This window comes from Lolium rigidum, chromosome 2 (genome assembly GCF_022539505.1).
Source record: "Lolium rigidum isolate FL_2022 chromosome 2, APGP_CSIRO_Lrig_0.1, whole genome shotgun sequence".
Taxonomy (NCBI): domain Eukaryota; kingdom Viridiplantae; phylum Streptophyta; class Magnoliopsida; order Poales; family Poaceae; genus Lolium; species Lolium rigidum.
Genome location: NC_061509.1, coordinates 250,378,049 through 250,397,261, shown reverse-complemented (window position 1 = coordinate 250,397,261; position 19,213 = coordinate 250,378,049). Strand labels below are relative to the sequence as shown.

Below are 19,213 nucleotides of genomic sequence, written 5' to 3'. Positions count from 1 at the left end.
CACTAGGGCCCGAGTGCCATGATCTCGGATCTCGAACATGTTATTATTTCATCATGATATTCGTTGTTTATGATCTTACCCGCAAGTTGTATACACATGTTGCCGTCCGGAACCAATAGCCCCGAAGTGACGTAAATCGGGACAACCGGAGGGAATGGCAGTAACGTGAGGATCACATGTGTTCACGGAGTGTTAATGCTTTGCTCCGGTACTCTATTAAAAGGAGTACCTTAATATCCAAGTAGTTTCCCTTGAGGCCCGTACGCCACCGGCTGGTAGGACAAAAGATGTTGTGCAAGTTTCTCATTGCGAGCACGTACGACTATAATTGGAACACATGCCTATTGATTGATTAGTACTTGGACACCGTTTTATTATTATCTCGCAAATGCCCCGCTATGATTGTTACATAAGTTTCTCTCATCCATGCAACGCCCGTCATCCGTCCCCGTGCCTACGTATTTTAATCCCGATGTTTACTAAAATCGCTACTCGCTGTCTTTGTTACTCTGCCGTCGTTATTTCACTATCGCTATCTGCTATAAAACTCGTTACTATCGATAAACTCTTGCGAGCAAGTCTCGTTTCCGAGTGCAACTGAATTGACAACTCCGTTGTTAAGGCTTCCAAGTGTTCTTTGTCTCCCCTTGTGTCGAATCAATAAATTGGGTAATACTTCCCTCGAAGACTGTTGCGATCCCCTATACTTGTGGGTCATCATTAGGCAGCTCACAAGATCCAACAATGAAGCACAATGAGGAGGAGACAACCATCTAGCTACTGCTATGGACCCATAGTCCAGGGGTGAACTACTCACTCATCACTCCGGAGGCGACCATGGCGGTGAAGAGTCCTCCGGGAGATGAATCCCCTCTCCGGCAGGGGCCGGAGGAGATCTCCGTAATCCCCCGAGATGGGATTGGCGGCGGCGGCGTCTCCGGAAGGTTTTCCGTATCGTGGTTCTTCGCATCGGGGGTTTCGCGACGAAGGCTTTAAGTAGGCGGAAGGGCAACGTGGGGGCCACACGAGGGCCCCACACCACGAGTCGGCGCGACCAAGGCCCGGGCCGCGCCGCCCTATGGTGGCGGCCCCTCGTGGCCCCACTTCGACTCCTCTTCGGTCTTCCGGAAGGTTCGTGGCAAAATAGGACCCCGGGTCTTGATTTCGTCCAATTCCGAGAATATTTCGTTACTAGGATTTCGAAACAAAAACAGCAGAAACAAAGAATCGGCGCTTCGGCATCTTGTTAATAGGTTAGTTCCAGAAAATGCACAAATATGACATAAAGTGTGCATAAAACATGTAGGTATCATCAATAATATGGCATGGAACATAAGAAATTATCGATACGTCGGAGACGTATCAGTTCGGCGCAAGGGGAGGGGGAACTTTCCTTCCCCCCAAGCCTTCCCCCTTTTTAGGGTTTCCCCTAAAACCGTAGGGGCTGGTCGGCCTGGGCCCTGAGGGCTGGTGCGCCTGGCCCATTACGGCTAGGCTGCACCCCCTCAGCTCAGGTGGCCCCTCCGGAACCTTCTAGAACCCCTCCGGTCAAATACCGAAAAATTCCCGAACATTTCCGAACCCCGGAAAATGACTTTCCTTATATGAATCTTATTCTGCGGACCATTCCGGACCTCCTCGTGATATCCAGGATCCCATCTGAGACTCTGAACAATATTCGGTCTCCATCTCATATTCCATATCTACTAAACAACATCGAACCTTAAGTGTGTCACCCTCCGGTTCGTGAACTATGCAGACATGATCGAGACTCCTCTCCGACCAATAACCAATAGCGGGACCTAGAGATCCATAATGGCTCCCACATATTCAACGATGACTCCGTGATCGAATGAACCATTAACATATGATACCGATTCCCTTTGTTGCGCGATGCTTTACTTATCTGAGGTTCGATCGTCGGAATCCCTATACCTAGTTCAACCTCGTTACCGATAAGTACTTTACTCGTATTAATGTTTCCAGTTAATACAATTATAGAATGAGATGAAACATTTATCATAAACACAAAGATATAATAATAACCACTTTATTATTGTCTCTTGGGCATATCTCCAACAAGTATATGGTGATAATTCACTGCTCTATATGTGGGAAGGCTGATCGCACCAAGAAGGGTCGATAGAAATATGCTAGCAGCCAACTAAAGTAAATGAGTATGGGTATCGTTTGGGAGGATGAAAAAATAGACATTCCATCAATTCTTAAGGTACCTTTCCCATTTTGCGAAAAAATTGCTGCAAGTGAAATATTGTTCCTTACAATTGTGTTGATTCTTCATCTACCGATGGTATGCAACACATCGTCTCACATTCTCTGAAACCATATCTTGATCCTACAAATTAAGTATCATAATTTAACCACCTACGGCTTCTCATAGCGATTTGGCGTTCACCACCATTAGATTCAATTCTTTGACGCTCGATATTTCCTGTAGTCACCAAAACATTTCTAGAACCTGCTCTCACCAACGATTGGCCTTCAATGGGCAGCCCACATTATAGGGCTTGTCTAAAATAATTCTAGATGCAAAAAATGTGTGCAGATAATTTCAATGACTGTCAATATTATTGCAGGAAGTAGAGAATGTGTCGATCAATAGGATGCCTGGCACTTTGCTATAATTTTTTTTGTCGCAACTACTAGAGAAAGCATTCCACAATCAAGAGTCGGTTCGAGTCACAGTTACTTCAACAAGAATTTTTTTGAGAGGGAGATGGAGACGAAGACAAATTCACCAAGGGTATTAGCACGAGGAAGTGCAACAACACTGCAAGGAACCAGAATTAGAGGTAGAGGAAAGAGCAATTTTTTTTGTAGAAGCTTCTACTAGTGCAAGTGCACATTTTCCTCATGAAGTACCTGTTGGTGGCATAGGAAGAAAATCACAGAGGGGATATAACATAGGTCCTGGCAGTGCTCATCACTTGTTGCCTGGTGATGATGAACAACACATAAGAGCTACTTGTATCCCAGATGAAATGCCGAAATCATTCCTAAGAGGCCCCTCTTAATCACGATGCACCACCAACTGATAACATCTATACGTTTTTGCTCAAATATGTAGTCTTTATTAACAATAAGTACTCCATCTGTTCTATAATTTTTGTCGCAGATTTGAATGTATCTACTCACAAAATATGTCTAGGTATATCCAAATTTGTGACAAAAATATGTAATAGATGAGTATTGTCATTCCAGATTTAATAATAAGTAAAAATAGGCTTGTAGATATTATTCTAGGTTTTTTTTGGTGGATTTGTATTGAATGGTACTTTTTCCATATTCAGTGAAACTGCGAGCAAGTGTTCTAAAGTAATCACATATTTTATTTCCAACACGAAGTTCATGAAACAATACAAATTAAGTGTGCTAGATCACACAAAACCCTGGTGAGCAAAGCTACACATGCCTACATCAATACACAAGCTACAACTACAAACACAGTTAAAATTTTCTTCCTATCTCTATTTCTCATTACCTCCCTACAATTCTTTTGCATTCCCTTGTTCTGTGCCTTCAGTTTCTGTAGGTCTTGCTTCACTTCACCTATATTCCTCACTATTGCCATCTTCTTTTTCTCTAAATTTTCTCATCAACATGTTCTTGTTCTGGAGAAGAGCAATACAAATCCAATTATTGTACATTGCAGTGTTAACTGAAGAAATAAGAACAAATTTAGTGAAAAGGGAAAATAGGTACCTACACGTGGACCAACATCAAGTGTTGAAGTTGTCTTTGCCAACGCCTTCGATGACGAATAGTGCAGCCCACCTATATATCATCGTCCAGACCTCGTTGTCCGCCGAGTTGCTTGCGCCGCCGCTGCCGAAGCCACCTGTGAGGTCGAATTGGAGCCCCCCTAATGATGCGAATAGAGGCCATTGAGTACCTATAAGCTAGTCCTTCACTAAATCTCTCCGCATTTTCGCTCACGCCCTCGACCGTCATTGTCACCTTCGTGAGAGCTAGCATAGGGTTCGATATTGGGGATTCCTATATGTTTTCTTCTTCCAACCGCTAAGAGGACCTCTCCTGCAATAGAGGGCTTTCTCCAAGATCAACACGCGATCACGCGTGCAATTGGCCACCGTGGCGTCGATGACATGTGTGTGCATCGGAGCCACTCGGTACCTAAATCATTCCACGTAGCAAGATGATGTACTACATGTGTGGCACTAGGTAAACTGCACATCCGATATAAATTGTGATATTTCCTTCAATTCAAATTAATTGACTCACATTTATATAGATACTTCGGGCGTGTTTTAGCTGTAGATACATGTGCATCCAAACAAAGTTAAATTAATTAATTTAGATCGGTGTGAGTAGTAAAAACTCTTGGAGGAACCACTAGCTTGATTTTCAAGTCGCAGGCAGTCAAAGCCGCAACAGTCGATCCCTTGTCGCTGGCGCGCGCGCGCGTGCAGGCTTTGTTGTCTCGCTCGCTGCTTTGCTTTGGCACGGACATGACGCGGCAGCAGGGGAATCGTCGTCAAAGTAGAATTACTTTGGCCTGGTTTGAGCAAGAAAGAATGCGGTGTCGTGACTCCTGGACGCAGGGATTGGATTGGGGTTCAGCAGCTGAAAACGCGAATGCGTGTTGGGAGGAGGCGCCCCGAAGTGGAAACGGCTAGGCCTGTGCGGCACGAAAGCCTACGGTTGAGACTGCCGCCATGGACGCAAAATCCACAAGTGGAAACGGCTACGCCTGCGCCGCGCGAAAGCCTACGGCGATTCTGCTCGATCTCCCTCCTTGCGCCGGCTTGGACGCTGGTGCAATTATTGCCGGCCGGCGATGCCGATGCCTGGGAGCGTGGTCAGCATGCATGGGAGAGTGGACGGAAGGCTGCCCAGCCGTCCAATCCTATCCTGGGGTCGCAGCAAAGCGGCCCGAGACCCCAGGGGCAGGGCGATGCACGGGCCGCACAGTGGGATCCCTCGTACCGTACCCTACTCCTACCTGCGTGCGTGTAGAGATGCAGCGCACCGGGGAGTCCGGCACTGCTGCCGACCTGGGCTGGGCGTCCTGTTCCTGGACCTGGGTCGACCTTTCTTCGGACCAAAAATGAGATGCTGGAATGGCTTTTGGACACACCCTGGGGCTAGCGCTGGAGCATCCCCGGTGCTGGCCAGTGGACGTACCCTGCTGTGATGTGTCTTCAGAGTAAAAAAAAAGACGGGGCTGGCTTTGGGGCGTGTTCCTGGGGGCGTTTCGTGCCAGCGAAATTGGCGTCACGTAGTGTGGTCGAGGCTCACCAGGTCAGGTCAAGTGGACAGCAGACGGCCGGCGAATTGGGTGCTTTCTTTGCCCCGTGCCGACCTCGTCTCAACTTCTACACCCGTTCCTGTCACTCTGTCAACTCCGTTGCCGACGTCGACGAGGGAGCGTTCAGCTAGCGCCCACATCAACTTTACGATGAGAGGAAGAAAACCCATACGTATAATACAGACATCGAGAGATGGCTAATGGCAGTCTAATACGTAGTGGTCGCCCGATCTTTCTGACGGAGACTCGTCAGTAGTGACATGATCCAATCACGATCAATTTTTTTCCAAGCATAGTAATAAATACGCAGACATGCAGAGACTAGGTCCAAAAAAGTGATGATCTGGCACCTCGCTATCGACGGGACCTCCCACTAAAATAATATTCCACCTTTATGAAATACCAAACTATTAAACCCGAGTATAAACTGTGATGTGCTAGGGGTGCAACTGTCCTCCTAACCATCCAAGCGCAGGTCGGTTTTTCGGTCCAATGGATCCGAAGAACAATCTTGCTATGTTCCTCCCCTCATCTTACCTGCGTGCGGGATGGTGTTGTAAATGAATCTCGTCGCGGGCTTTCACCGCCAGTTCGGGCAATTGCGCCGAGAGAGGAAGGAAAACAACACTCGTCGGTCAACCATTGAGCTGTCTATGAGATCCGTGCAATATTTTCAAACTCCATGAACAATGTTGTTGCCGTGAAACCATAAATCCAATATCTTAAACCTAAGCACACCCCGACTATTGTTCTCCTAGCTAAGATGCCACTGCCTCCTCTCCCCTCACCACCATCGCAGGAAGTGAAGAAAACGAGATGCAGTTCCACCTCCCCAGATCACGCCCATCACCAAACCTGGAGATCCTTATTGACGAGGAGAGGGAGGCGTCGTGGGAGGATGCTCTCATCTCCAACCTCTGGAGCACCGCACCCAACCACCATACCGCCCACCACCACCAGGAACCTCTCCCTAGCTCCGGTGAAGAGCTCCTCAACAACATCATGCCAGACTCCACAAGGGGAAAACCAAACAATCTAGAGCTAAACCTAAACCTAACCGTAGACCTAGACCTAGACCGAGAGCTGCGGATAAACAGAGAAGGAGGAGGCTAGCCTTCTTTCCCCCACCAACTCCGGCCGCCAGAGCCGCCGAAGTTGGGGGAGAAGAGTCAGGGGGACAGAGGAGACTCTCAAGGGGGAGGAGGAGAGAGAGGGGAGTGGGGGAAATGAGAGCCCCTCAACATATCTGCTCTCAGTCAGACATCAGTACTCATTTTTGGGAGAGAAAAGTAAGGAACAAAAGATCTATTAAAAATCCCAAAATTTCCTTGAGGATAAATGAAAACCAAGGGAAGCATGGCCTTAATTGGTCCATGCACTTGATTCGTGAAGGAGGGTGGGCTTCATGCACCATGGATTAGCACTAATGAGCTTTGTGGGATTCCTTCTCCTTTATGGGTCACTTGTAGGGTGTATTGACCTTAAGATTAGACGTTCTCTTTTACTCTTGTCCCTTCTTCCTATTTAGTATTGGAAATCTGCTCGATAGAAAATAAGAACCTCATACAACAAATAAATTATTATACTTTTTGCGTCCATAAAAAGATGTCAGAGATTTGTCTAAATTCAAATTTGTCAACACAATAAATAGTGTTTAGATATAATTATATTTTGACAAACTTGTGACATCCTTTAATAGACAGAGGTAGTATTAAGTTGCATTTATTTAAATCAGCATGGACATGTTTTATGAAATTGACCTAGAAGTTGTTGTCTTTTAGTCAATTGAGACAATTACATTTTTTTTTGTAGTGAAGGAATAAATTTGTATAACACCATGACCATGTTTTTAGGACATCACGAGTAAGCAATACCACCACAAAGATATTACATCCCTTGCATAAATTACCAAATTTCAATCATCGTGCGCTTAGGATTTTGTCCATATATCCCCTAAAAAAAGGGATTCTACTCAAATATGTTTCACTATCTAGTTACTGCAACAAGCCACGATCATACTGTTGTTAGTCTTATGTCTTGGAATGCAAAAAAAAAACGCAGCTCTCTATACTTTGATATTCTTCTCTCCTAATAAGGAAGGTAATTATGATGTCTAATTTTCACAAATGCCACCATATTAGGGGGTTCTACTACTTTAGATTTCCCTTAAGCCTTTGAATTCATGATTCTAGCAAAGTCAAGTCACAGAGGATAAATACTTAGGAGAAACTCGAAGAACTTTTATTTATTATGCACGACATTGATGCAAACATGTGATATATAATCCTCCATTCTCATTTATTCTACTTATTTTTTCCATACTAGTCTTCAATTTAGCTTTATATAATTACAATAGCTTAGAAAATAAAGCAACCATACTCTGATGTCATTAATTTAATGTTGGTTCGATTGGTTTACATATCAAAATAATAGTATTAAATGATACACTAATTGGTTTTTAAAAAAGTTTTAGAATATACACTGAAAGAACGGAGAGAGTAATGTACACATCAACACTACCGCTTGATTGACTGACATGCGTTGTCATGTAGAACATGGTTGCGGGTCTGCTGCTTGTGAACCGCAACGCTGCATAGAGAACGACACTGTCATTTCATGATTGGCATTTATGTGAAGAAATTAAACTTTGACAAGGCTTTTCTATCACAATCACAACCTATAGTTTCTGTTTAGATATTAGAGGATCATCAATAACTTAATATATCGTACGTCTGGCTAAATAAAATAAAATTGTTTCCGACCAGTCCACTGGTTTATTTGCTACTGTACCAGACAACCTTGCTTTTGGGTTTTTTTTTTTTAAGCATAACAACCGTGCTTTGGGTGATTCAATAGACTCCAGCTTTTTTGTGTTTCCACTTTTGGCCTGTTTGGTTTGTGTGGGTTCTAGGCGTTGTCATTTCTAAAAGAGAAAGGCGTTGTCTGGGCCAGTTATAAAACTAAGTGTTTTGGGCCGGGCTTGTTCAGTTACATAAGTTTTTAGAGGCATATTATTTCGTTGTACCGGTTATTATTGAAAGCTAATAAAACGTGTGGTTCCCCCTCAAAAAAAAAAAACTTAAGATTTAGTTCTAAAATAAATTAGATTTAATTGCCTGAGGATTGATCTTTGGGTATATGTTTTTCAGTGCACATGTATTCACTTTGCTACTGTTTCTTTGGCCATTTTGGTTTTCAAGATGTGCAACCTGTACTTGCGCAACCATTTTCACTCGATCATTTTTTACTTGTACATTTGACATGCAAATTGTTTTTAACTTATAATACTACTACTTGATTTTTTTTAGATGTTTGGCCTATGGCACTTCTAATATACACGAGCTGCACAATAAAAATAACGCAAAGTGTGCATTTGTGATGTGGACTGGCTTTTGTGCTGTTGAGTAATACGTTTTCTTTTATTTTTCTTTCTTAGCTTCATTTGTATCGACCTTTTCTCTCGCATTTGATTGACCGGTAGATTTTAAACTTTCATTCGATGAACCCTAAAAGGAGAGAAAAATGCAAAAAAAAACTAGCACAATTCAAGGCTTCAAATTAAAAAAAACTACCGGTTTCCAATTTTTCGGCACCTGTATCGGTTGACAACCTGACAAAAAACAAGGTTTTTGTTTGCAATTGTGGTGGGTTTTTTCAATTGATATAAAAAACCAGTAGTTAAGACGTCAACTTGGCAGGGAGCGCAGCTGGTCGAGCTGGACGAAAAGTACTAGAGTCACTGTCATATTTAACTTGTCACGTGTGCCTGTTCAATCAGTAATTCAGAACCGTAGACGGCTCTAATCCGTGGGCGCGATCAGTACGCAATCCGCCGCTGGAAAGACCGGCGCCACCACTAGCTACCCAACTGGCCAAGGGTCAAGCAAGACTCGAGCCCGAGCGGCGCCGCTGATTAAGCTCCGCCGTGCGGACGTTTTCTCCAGCAGGTAAACTTATAAGCAACGGCCAACAGCGTAAGGAAGGAAACACGACGCAAACTTAGTCGCTCTCAATTCGTCCAGGAAGGAGCTAGCTAGCGAGCAGAGTCCGACCAAGAAGCAAGCATGGCGACGGCCAACCTCAGCAGCGTGGTGGTGGCGGTGGACGGCAGCGAGGAGAGCATGAAAGCGCTGAGCTGGGCGCTCGACAGCCTCCGCCTCCGCCCCGACGGCGCCCTCGTCGTGCTACACGTCCAGTCGCCGCCCGGCATCGCCTCCGGGCTCAACCCCAGACCCATCCCCTTCGGCGGCCCCAGTAAGCAAGCAGCCCCGCAATTTCGTCTTGTCCGTCCCAGTACTAATTCTTGTCCATTTGCCTGACGGCTTTTTCGGTGGGCCCGCGTCGTTGATCAGAGATCGCGGAGGTGCCGGCGTTCACCCAGGCGATCGAGGCGCACCAGCGGCGGATCACGGAGGCGATCCTGGAGCACGCCCTCAAGATTTGCTCCGACAAGAATGTAAGCGGGGAGGGATTGAGGAGTCATATCTGTACCGATTACTCGTCTGTTCTTCCGGTTATTTCTTCCGCAATCGGTAGTAATTAGATCGGATTCTTGGTTTCCTGAAGGTGGAGGTGAAGACGGAGGTGGTGGTGGGGGATCCCAAGGAGAAGATCTGCGAGGTCGCGGCCGAGCTCAAGGCCGATCTGCTCGTCATGGGGTGCCGGGCATTTGGGCCTGTGAAAAGGTAACAGAAAAAAAAAACACTGTCTAGCTTCTGCTGCTGGAAGCTGACTTTCTGCTTGTTTTGACGCTGTCTTATTGCCTGAACAAACACGAATTGCAAGAAAAATTCAGGTTTTCTATACCAGTTCTCTTACAATTTGACACATTCGCTGGTTCCAAGCTCGAATGCTGATATCACTAGTGTTGATTGTGGCGCTATAAGATTTGGTAAAATTACGTCACTACAAGATCGGCCTCACATATCCTGAACCGTGCTGAACAAATTTTAGTTGTTCTCTCTGGCTATGCGGCCATCTTTTATGGCAGTATCCAACTACCCATATGCTATTATACGAAGATCTGCATTTCGGAATTCTGTGATGCAGGTTTTTAATGGAAATGAAAGCTGTAGATTAAAACTCTCATGATTTGTGCAATGTTTCGACCTTGCATTGCATCATGAAAATATGAACAATTATACTTATACAGCCAGAACTGATAATGGTTCTAATTAGGAAAGATAGATAATCAGCTGTGTTTACGAGAACAGACCCAAATCCTTGGTTGATCTAGAATTATCCTAGTGTTGGTGTATTCAGATCATGAAGATTCTAGCATAGTTTCCTGCCTGCTTGTTTGATTGGCATTATTCTTCCATCTTGTTTCGGTTCATGCTACATGAAAGACACAAACTCAGCTGAATGTTTTAAACAGGATGTTCCTGGGTAGTGTGAGCAACTACTGCATCAACAGCGTCGGCTGCCCCGTTGTTGTGATCAAGGGCACCTGAACCATCCTCGACCAACATTCTTTGTAGCATTCCGCATCATGTTTTTTGAGGTTGCTACCGTGCTCTCTGCAATCCTGTGCAATTCAAGACTATGCTTGTATGTATCATGTTGTCAATTGGTTTTGGCGAGGGACGAGATAGATCGAACTGGTTATGTACATTTGTATGCATGGAAAATGTACCATTGGTTTGTGGATCTGTGTATAATAAGTGCGCCGTTCCATGGATGGATGTAGCACATGGTTTTGTACATTCTTGGATCTGTTGACAACATGGAAACATGGCACCATGTGGATATGAGCTTTTGTTTATACAAGGTTTTGCAAAAATCTTTGGCCTTTTGTTAGTCTGATCTGTGCAGCACAGCTGGTCGGGTCTGGTTTGTCCATCGCACATGCATGCTTGTCCCCATTAGAGGCGTCGCCGGACAAGGTTTATCTCCTTCTTCCCCAACCACCAGTCTCCTCCGTTGCTTCCACTCATATTCACCATATCATCCTCTTATCCGCGGCACCTACATAGATGGGGGCAGAGTTGTTGCTGCTGGGAGGGGGCAGCGGCAAGGTCTCTGCCGCGGCAGCATCGAGCGCCCTCGCTGGGTCCTTGGTGGGAAATGGACGCTGCCTGGCAGGAGCTAGCCTTCAGCGGCGCGGCCGACAGCCAGCGGCCCTGCGGCAGCGTGGTTCCATGTGGCAATGGCGGCATAGTAAGTGACCGACCACAAATTCAAATTTGCATCTTAACGATATTTCCCCTTGTGCTAGAAATCTGGGGCCACTATGCATATGTAGTTATATGGCATGCTTAGGATTGTGATGGATCATGATAATCTCGTTTGGTTGAATAAACTATGTGTAACCAACTTCTTGGTGTATATACTTCGGTACAAGGAAATCGAATAGGGCCTTTTTGTGTCTATGCCTGAATTTCCACGTCAGTCAAATCTGCTTACAGTGCACATATAAGGTAAATTTGGATTTTAGTTTGCTTTTCGTATTATGGTCGATTGTGCACTCATATCAGCTTAAGTAATCTGGGCTATTTTATTATTTGTATAATCATTAAAATATATTAGGCTATTAGTTATTTATAACAAAATATACATTGCAAGAGGACATCCTCAGAGTTAGTCGCAGTATTTTTTTAGAAACCAAGGAAGTCAATGTTGAGTTTGTGGTGAAAACAGAGTAACTCAACCCTTATGAGCAGGTCACAGGTCAGGAACGCTGTCAAAACACGATCAAAGGAGCATTCATGCTATCTGCAGTTTCTAGCCTGAATAGTGGTAGTTTTATATGAAGATGCCCACAAATTTTGTAATTTTATGTAATTTTCTCAGCTTATGTTTTGGGCAAAATATGATTTTAAGAGGATTAACTACAATTCAGATAAAAAAATGATGTTTTCCTGGAGACCCGGAGTAATATATTCCAAATATATTACGGGGTGTACATATTGATTACAAAAATAAATATATCCTGAAATATAGGTCGCACCGCCACCGGTCAGAGACAACAACACCAACGCTGCTGTGCCATCCCCGAGTTGTGGAGAGGAGAGGCGGATGACGGGAAGGTGGGATTCGAGAAGGAGATCCTGAAACCCGGCACCGGCCCCAAGCCCGTCAAGGGCCAGAAGGTCACCGTCCACTGCACCGGCTACGGTTGGCCTCCTCAGTTAGTGTAACTTTACATTTTAGACAGATCGAGTTACACTTTCTAAATCAAATTTAGACCTTCTGTTAGTCAAGACCTAACTTTTGTTGCTTGCCTTGTTGCTCCTACAGGGAAGGATGGTGATCTGTCTCAGAAGTTCTGGAGGTAAATGATGAATATTTTTCTTGTTTTTCGTGGTTAGGAGCTTAGTGTCGGTGGACATAAACGTTGCCAGTGATGCAATCTTTCTTTTTCTAAGTTCTGCGTATAATTTTGTTTTCGAATTTGCTGATATACTATATCATAACTCGTGGATGCAACTTATTTTGCACATTTTTTTTTTTGAAACAAGGGGGCAAAACTTAGAAGGTTGCACAAATATTGGCACACTAGAAATTTAACCGATGGCATTATGTTTATTTTTTCAGTACCAAGGACAAGGGGCAGCGGGAATTCACTTTCACCATTGGCATGGGCTCAGTGATCAAAGGTAATCTAATATTAGAGAGCTATTCATTTCACACTCAATCATTTTAGCTTTTTGTTATTGGCTCATTCATCATTAGTTGCTGCTGTTATCTGATGGAAATACTTTCCTTTATCAATGCGTATCTGCACTATTGTTTCTACAGTAAAGTCTACCTTTTGTTGTCTGGTCCAGTCTAATGTCACATATTAATCCATGATGACAGCATCTGTAAAATCATGATACACTAGCTGGCTTGTGCAAGTAAACTGTCCCAAGTGGCATAACAGTAACTACTCCCTTTCTTACAGGATGGGATGAGGGAGTTCTGACCATGCAAGTGGGCGAACTTGCTCGTATTACGGTATGTTCTTGGTACATGTCCTATTTGTGGCAATTTCTTCATTGATTTATCTGACACTTCATTACTTGCTACTGTCAATTTTCCATTGCATTCTACTGCTTAAACGTTCACCTCTCTGTGGTGGTAGTGTCAGTGTGCCTAAAACAGCTGACTAATGGGCCTTTTTCACTGCCATATCATTTCCAAGCCTGTAAAATTGTACTATAATTCAGTCTTCCTGGGTATCTGATATTCTGAGTGTTCTTGTTGCAGTGCACCCCAGATTACGGATATGGAGCCAGTGGCTTTCCAGCCTGGGGAATTCGACCAAATTCCGAGCTAGTATTCGAGATAGAGGTTCTCAGCGCCAAGTCTTGGTACCAAGTTTGGTAGACCTCCGGCGGCGGAAGCTCCCCTGATGTTTCGAACCCTGAGCTGGCCGAGGCAATGGCGATCAGGCTTGCCCTTTCCTGGGCGAAGGATGAAGGTCTGGATGGTTTTATTGTGGCCTCTGACTGCCTGTCTGTTATACAGCGGATCAAGGCCGATGAAAGGAACCGTTCGCTCTGTGGATCGATAATCCATGATATTAAGAAGTTGTCGGTTCTTTTTTCTAATGTTTCTTTTCGACATGTTGGTCGCGAGCAAAACTTTGTAGAGCATAACTTAGCTCAGTCATGTGAGTTTGCTAGTATGTCTATGTGGCGCGGTGTGCCCCCGGAGTTTTTCCGGGTTGCAATTTGTAATGACTCTATTTATGGTTGATTAATAAAGCACACGCGTTCTCTCAAAAAGAAAGTTTGGTAGACCTTTGGAACCTACAAAACTAAACGTTGGTGTGAAGCACTGTTCAAAAAATCGGCCGAGATACCAATTTATCGACCGATTTATCCTAAATCCGGTGGTAGCCGATAAGATTTCGGCATATCGGCTATTTTATCGTTGGCATCGATATTTCAGCCGATTTTCCGTTTAATAGCTTATATTTCATATGATTTTTAGTCCGACGGCCGGTATTTTGACCAATGTTCACTGAAACTTCGCTGAAACTTGGTCTGGCAATCGATATTTTCGTCCTACAATCTTGTAGAACCGTGCATTAGCTCAATTTTCCATTTTTTTGATTCAAATGCAAGGAATCAAGTAGTACTTCTATTAAATTCTCCAATATTATTTTTTACTTAGAATATCAAAGAAAATTTAGTGTAAAAAAATTAGGATTTACAATAAATAAATAAGCCAATAAATGGCCGACCGATAAAATCGATTAATCAGCCGATAAGCGATTAATCTCCATTAGAGCTCGACTGGTAATTTAACGATTAACAATTTCTTGAACATTGGTGTGAAGTGCTACATTGGGGTGATGATTTAAGCTAATTGGGTAGACATTTGGAACCTTGTAGTTTGTCATCTTGGTAGCAAGTTTCTGGTGCCCATACCACAATACTAAACGTTGGTGTGAAGTATGGAGGAATTCGGCTATTTGCTCTTTCAATTCTTTAGCGTTTCTTTTACCTTTTTTTAACCTTTTTAGTTAGCTATATAGTAAGTTGTTTTTCCAAAGAGGATAACACTTGGGTAACTCTTCTCCCACAATAGCAGTAAGCTCTGTACAATTCACCTAGGAATGTCACTTTGAAGTCTAGCATCCTCAAATATTAGATCGACATTATTAACAACTGAAATTGTAGCCCAATCTCATGAATGTAATTTTGATATGTGGTACGCCCAATGTTCAAGAAATCGTTAATCGTTAAATTATCGGTTGAGCTCTAAATGGAGATTAATCGCTTATCGACCGATTAATCGATTTTATCGGTCAGCCATTTATCGACTTATTTATTGTAAATCCTAATTTTTGACACTAAATTTTCTTTGATATTCTAAGTAAAAAATAATATTGGAGAATTTAATAGAAGTATTACTTGATTCCTTGCATTTGAATCAATAAAAATGGAAAATTGAGATAATGCATGGTTCTACAAGATAGTTTCAGTGAACATTGGTCAAAATACCGGCCGTCGGATTGAAAATCATATGAAATATAAGTTATTAAACGGAAAATAGGCTGAAATATCGATGCTAACTATAAATTAGCCGATATGCCGAAATCTTATCGGTTACCATCCGATTCAGGATAAATCGGTCGATAAATCGGTATCTTGGCCGATTTTTTAAACAGTGGGTACGCCATACAATGTCATACATTAGCCGCGGTGTTTGTTGACGATGTTACTAATGTATGACTTCCCACATAAAGGAAATACATTTACAATTCACATATAAGATCATTTCAATTTTAGGTTCATTTTAGTATTGTGATGGATAATGCAAATCAGCTTAACCATATTTGGGCTATTGTATTTGAAAGCTCATTTCTTACAGAAACTGTTATATAACAAATTCTAGATCATAGTCCCACATCCTCGAGTTAAGTTAGAAAGTAAGTTTTAGGTTGTTTATGGTATTGAGGCTTAAACTTGGGTCTATTTTAGTATTTGTAAACTCTTTCTCTATAGGCTCGTGATGTGTGTTTTCCGGTAGAAAACGAGAAAATACCAGCCACTTCGGAGTCACCTGGTCCACTTAAGTGGGAAATCCCGTGTGTTCAATTGTTGCAACACTTTTTTACGTGTAACATTTTTCTTTGTATATGCAACAATTTCCCTGTCGTCAATAAAAGTCATGAAGAAATATCAAATTATCATCCGACTCCTAGCCTTTTGATCCGCTTTTCGAGGAAATCTTGGATCAAGGCAACATCCATTTGCAACATCTTTCGGAATGCAACATTGCTTGCAACATCTTTTTCCATAGAAAAATGTAAAAAGGTTGCAACATTTTGACCATGCCCATGTGAAGGAGATATGCCCTAGAGGCAATAATAAAGTGGTTATTATTTATATCTTTATGTTTATGATAAATGTTTATATATCATGCTATAATTGTATTAACCGAAACATTAGTACATGTGTGATATGTAAACAGACAAAGAGTCCCTAGTATGCCTCTTAACTAGCTTGTTGATTAATGGATGATTAGTTTCATAATCATGAACATTGGATGTTATTAATAACAAGGTTATATCATTGTATGAATGATGTAATGGACACACCAAATTAAGCGTAGCATAAGATCTCGTCATTAAGTTATTTGCTATAAGCTTTCTGTACATAGTTACCTAGTCCTTATGACCATGAGATCATGTAAATCACTTATACCTGGAAAGGTACTTTGATTACATCAAACGCCATCGCGTAAATGGGTGGTTATAAAGGTGGGATTAAGTATCCGGAAAGTATGAGTTGAGGCATATGAATCAACAGTGGGATTTGTCCATCCCGATGACGGATAGATATACTCTGGGCCCTCTCGGTGGAATGTCGTCTAATGTCTTGCAAGCATATGAATAAGTTCATAAGTGTAATATCCCAGGTTTAGAGGCTATAAAATGAGAGAACACCAAAGTGTGCATTGCATTCATGCATAGAAAATCCGGGGAATTTTCGCGCTTTCAAATAAAACTTACCACGAGAATCGAAGTTTCACTTGACTTGCTCGGAACCGAAGTAGATCATCAAGTCAAGCGCTATAAACTTCACTGTGATCTTTGCTAAAACCTTGTTTTGGGTAGAAATGATTTGATCTATGGATTAGATCAAATGGAATTAGATTTACAACAACACATTCTTTAAGAATCAAACTCTAACTATTTAACACTTAAAAGTTAGCAACTACCTTTGTGTGTAATTAATTCACTTATAAATAAGGTAAACCACAGGGTCTAAAGTGCATAAAAGCCACACATTCTTATTTAAATCATAACTTATTAAGTATATGTAATATCATAAAACTAAATCCATTTACATTACGATTTATAGTTCAAACTATTTGAATAAAATTAACTATGAGTACTTTGAAACTCATATGATCATGCCTTGGTGAAATCAAACAAAAACTATCCAAATTTGAGGAATAACCTTCAACTTCCACCTTTTCACCAATATTATAATATAAATCCAATCAAATATAATATAGTGACTCATCAACAACAATAAAACCATCCACAAGATATTTAGTAGCAAATGCCACTTGGCTATCCAAAAATAAATCATATGAGAGGATAATGATCTTGCCACATAGGATGAAAATATCTACATGACTTGCTTTCCAAGCTATGCCACCTCATGCTCAAAGGATTGCTATGGATAAGGGCATGACAACCAAGCACCTTACTCATCTAACCAACATAGGAGTCACCACCTATGTGTCATGATACTAGAGCTTGCCCAAGCCTATAAATAGAGCCACACCCTTCATCCCTTTGCTCATCTTGTACCATGCTACAAGGAAACCAAACACTTGAGACCTTCCATGTTAATTAGCTAGGATCAAGATGAAGAAGCCAGGAGGTGGAGGCATACCACAAGATGCAGGTTTACCAGATTTCCTGAAGAACAAGCTACAGAAGATACCAAGGTAGAATTCCTAGGCAAACCATATATGTAGAGGATCATATCATCATATCTTGAGTAGGACCTTAGGCTATTACAAGACATTTAGAAGTGAGAGAGATTATAGATGCTAACCATAGCCATGTCTATCCTAGAGAATTTTAGAGTAGTATTACATCTTACTTGTTTAAACCAACCTTTAATCTTGGAGGTGAGAACCCTATTCCAATAACAATACCTTAGAAAACCAATTCCATAATCATCACAACTTAGTATTAATTATAAACCCTAAGAATCTAGGGTGAGTATGATGAGAGGAATAATAAGGAGGGATTAGTGAGGAATGAGTGGATCTTGTCTAATGCATGATTATACCTTGTAGATTTAGATCATAAGTTAAACCATATGATTATTAGATCTCATCTATCACATAAAATAATAAGCATATCACTAGTAGTTAACCCGGACCAATCCTCATGCCTACTTATATTGCAATTTAATGAAGAGTATGCAAAACCCTAAACCCTTTCACATAGGATCCACTTCACATAAAATGATATGCCCTACCTTGTGTATCATGTATCACAAGTATAATCCAAGCTAGAAGTTGCTAAGCAAGATTAGTAATTATAGAGTTTAATCAACCATTTTCTCAAACCTTAAGAACTATCATTCACATAAAATCATGAACCAATCCCATACCTTTACCATTTGTTAAACCCTATCCATAATTAAAATATATGTGAACCATAAATATTGCTAAGTACTAGCAAAACCTAATCATGTGTTCACCATGCACAGGTTAGAAATTTTAATTCACTTAAATATAGTTGGTTCCTAAATTAAAAAGGAATTGAGATAAATATCTAAACCATTTCCATTTTTAATCAAACCTCCCATAGTGTCACTCTAATTAAAAAAAAATGCAATATTTGTTTAAACAACAAAACCATGCAGTAAATATGATTATCAAGTTATACTTATAAGTCAAATATTTTTGAACCTGTAAAGCAAAACCAGAATCAAAATTTGAATTCAAATAACAAATTCAAATCAGAAAATAAAACAGAAAATAAATAGAAAAGAGAAGAGAGAGAGAGGACTTACCTTACCTGGACCGCAGCAGCCCGAAGCCTACCCCAACAGCAGCCCATCAAAGCCCAGGAGCAGTCCAGCCCAAGGCCAGATACCGTTTCGGTTGCGTCAAAAATCGTGCGAGGAGAAAAGCTTCGTCCTTCTTCTTCCCCGGCGTCGACGAAGACGCTCGTGCCGGCCGGCCACGACCTCGGCGGCGATAAGGATGACCCTGGACGCCGCAGGCCATCTCAGAACCGCGCCCAACTATTCTCGCGTCCGAGCCTATCTAAAAACATCTCGATTCGTGCTCGTTTGCAGTACCAATGTCACCGCCACATCTCGGCCGTCGCCGATGGTGAACTTACCAATTCGACCTCGCCGAGCTCTATAAATATGCCTGGAGATTCTCCAGGAAACCCTAGAACCTTGCCGCCCATCCATTCCCTCTCAGTCATCCTCAATCTCTCGCATT

At 42.2% G+C, this 19,213-nt stretch overlaps 2 protein-coding genes across 2 annotated transcripts; both read left to right on the top strand.

The window, feature by feature from the left end:
• Positions 1-9,217: 9,217 nt before the first annotated feature.
• On the top strand, positions 9,218-11,089 carry LOC124688523 (universal stress protein PHOS34-like; the record flags this gene model as incomplete). The annotated part of the gene is given in 4 exon segments (XM_047222191.1): positions 9,218-9,544; positions 9,643-9,746; positions 9,857-9,975; positions 10,668-11,089. Coding segments are annotated over 4 exon segments (489 nt in total). The 3' UTR covers positions 10,744-11,089.
• A 267-nt stretch (positions 11,090-11,356) lies between these two features.
• On the top strand, positions 11,357-14,705 carry LOC124688522 (peptidyl-prolyl cis-trans isomerase FKBP12-like). Its single transcript, XM_047222190.1, has 8 exons — positions 11,357-11,449; positions 12,233-12,406; positions 12,530-12,563; positions 12,827-12,888; positions 13,176-13,228; positions 13,481-13,596; positions 14,011-14,043; positions 14,551-14,705. The coding sequence occupies exons 1-7, from the start codon at positions 11,431-11,433 to the stop codon at positions 14,012-14,014; spliced, it is 462 nt and encodes a 153-aa protein (XP_047078146.1). The 5' UTR covers positions 11,357-11,430; the 3' UTR covers positions 14,015-14,043; positions 14,551-14,705.
• Positions 14,706-19,213: the final 4,508 nt, after the last annotated feature.

Bases quoted from the DNA above. Each gene is read 5' to 3' on its own strand.
- LOC124688522 (XM_047222190.1), top strand. The intron at 12,407-12,529 runs GTTGGCCTCCTC...TTGCTCCTACAG, and splicing joins CGTCCACTGCACCGGCTACG to GGAAGGATGGTGATCTGTCT. The intron at 13,229-13,480 runs GTATGTTCTTGG...TTCTTGTTGCAG, and splicing joins GCGAACTTGCTCGTATTACG to TGCACCCCAGATTACGGATA.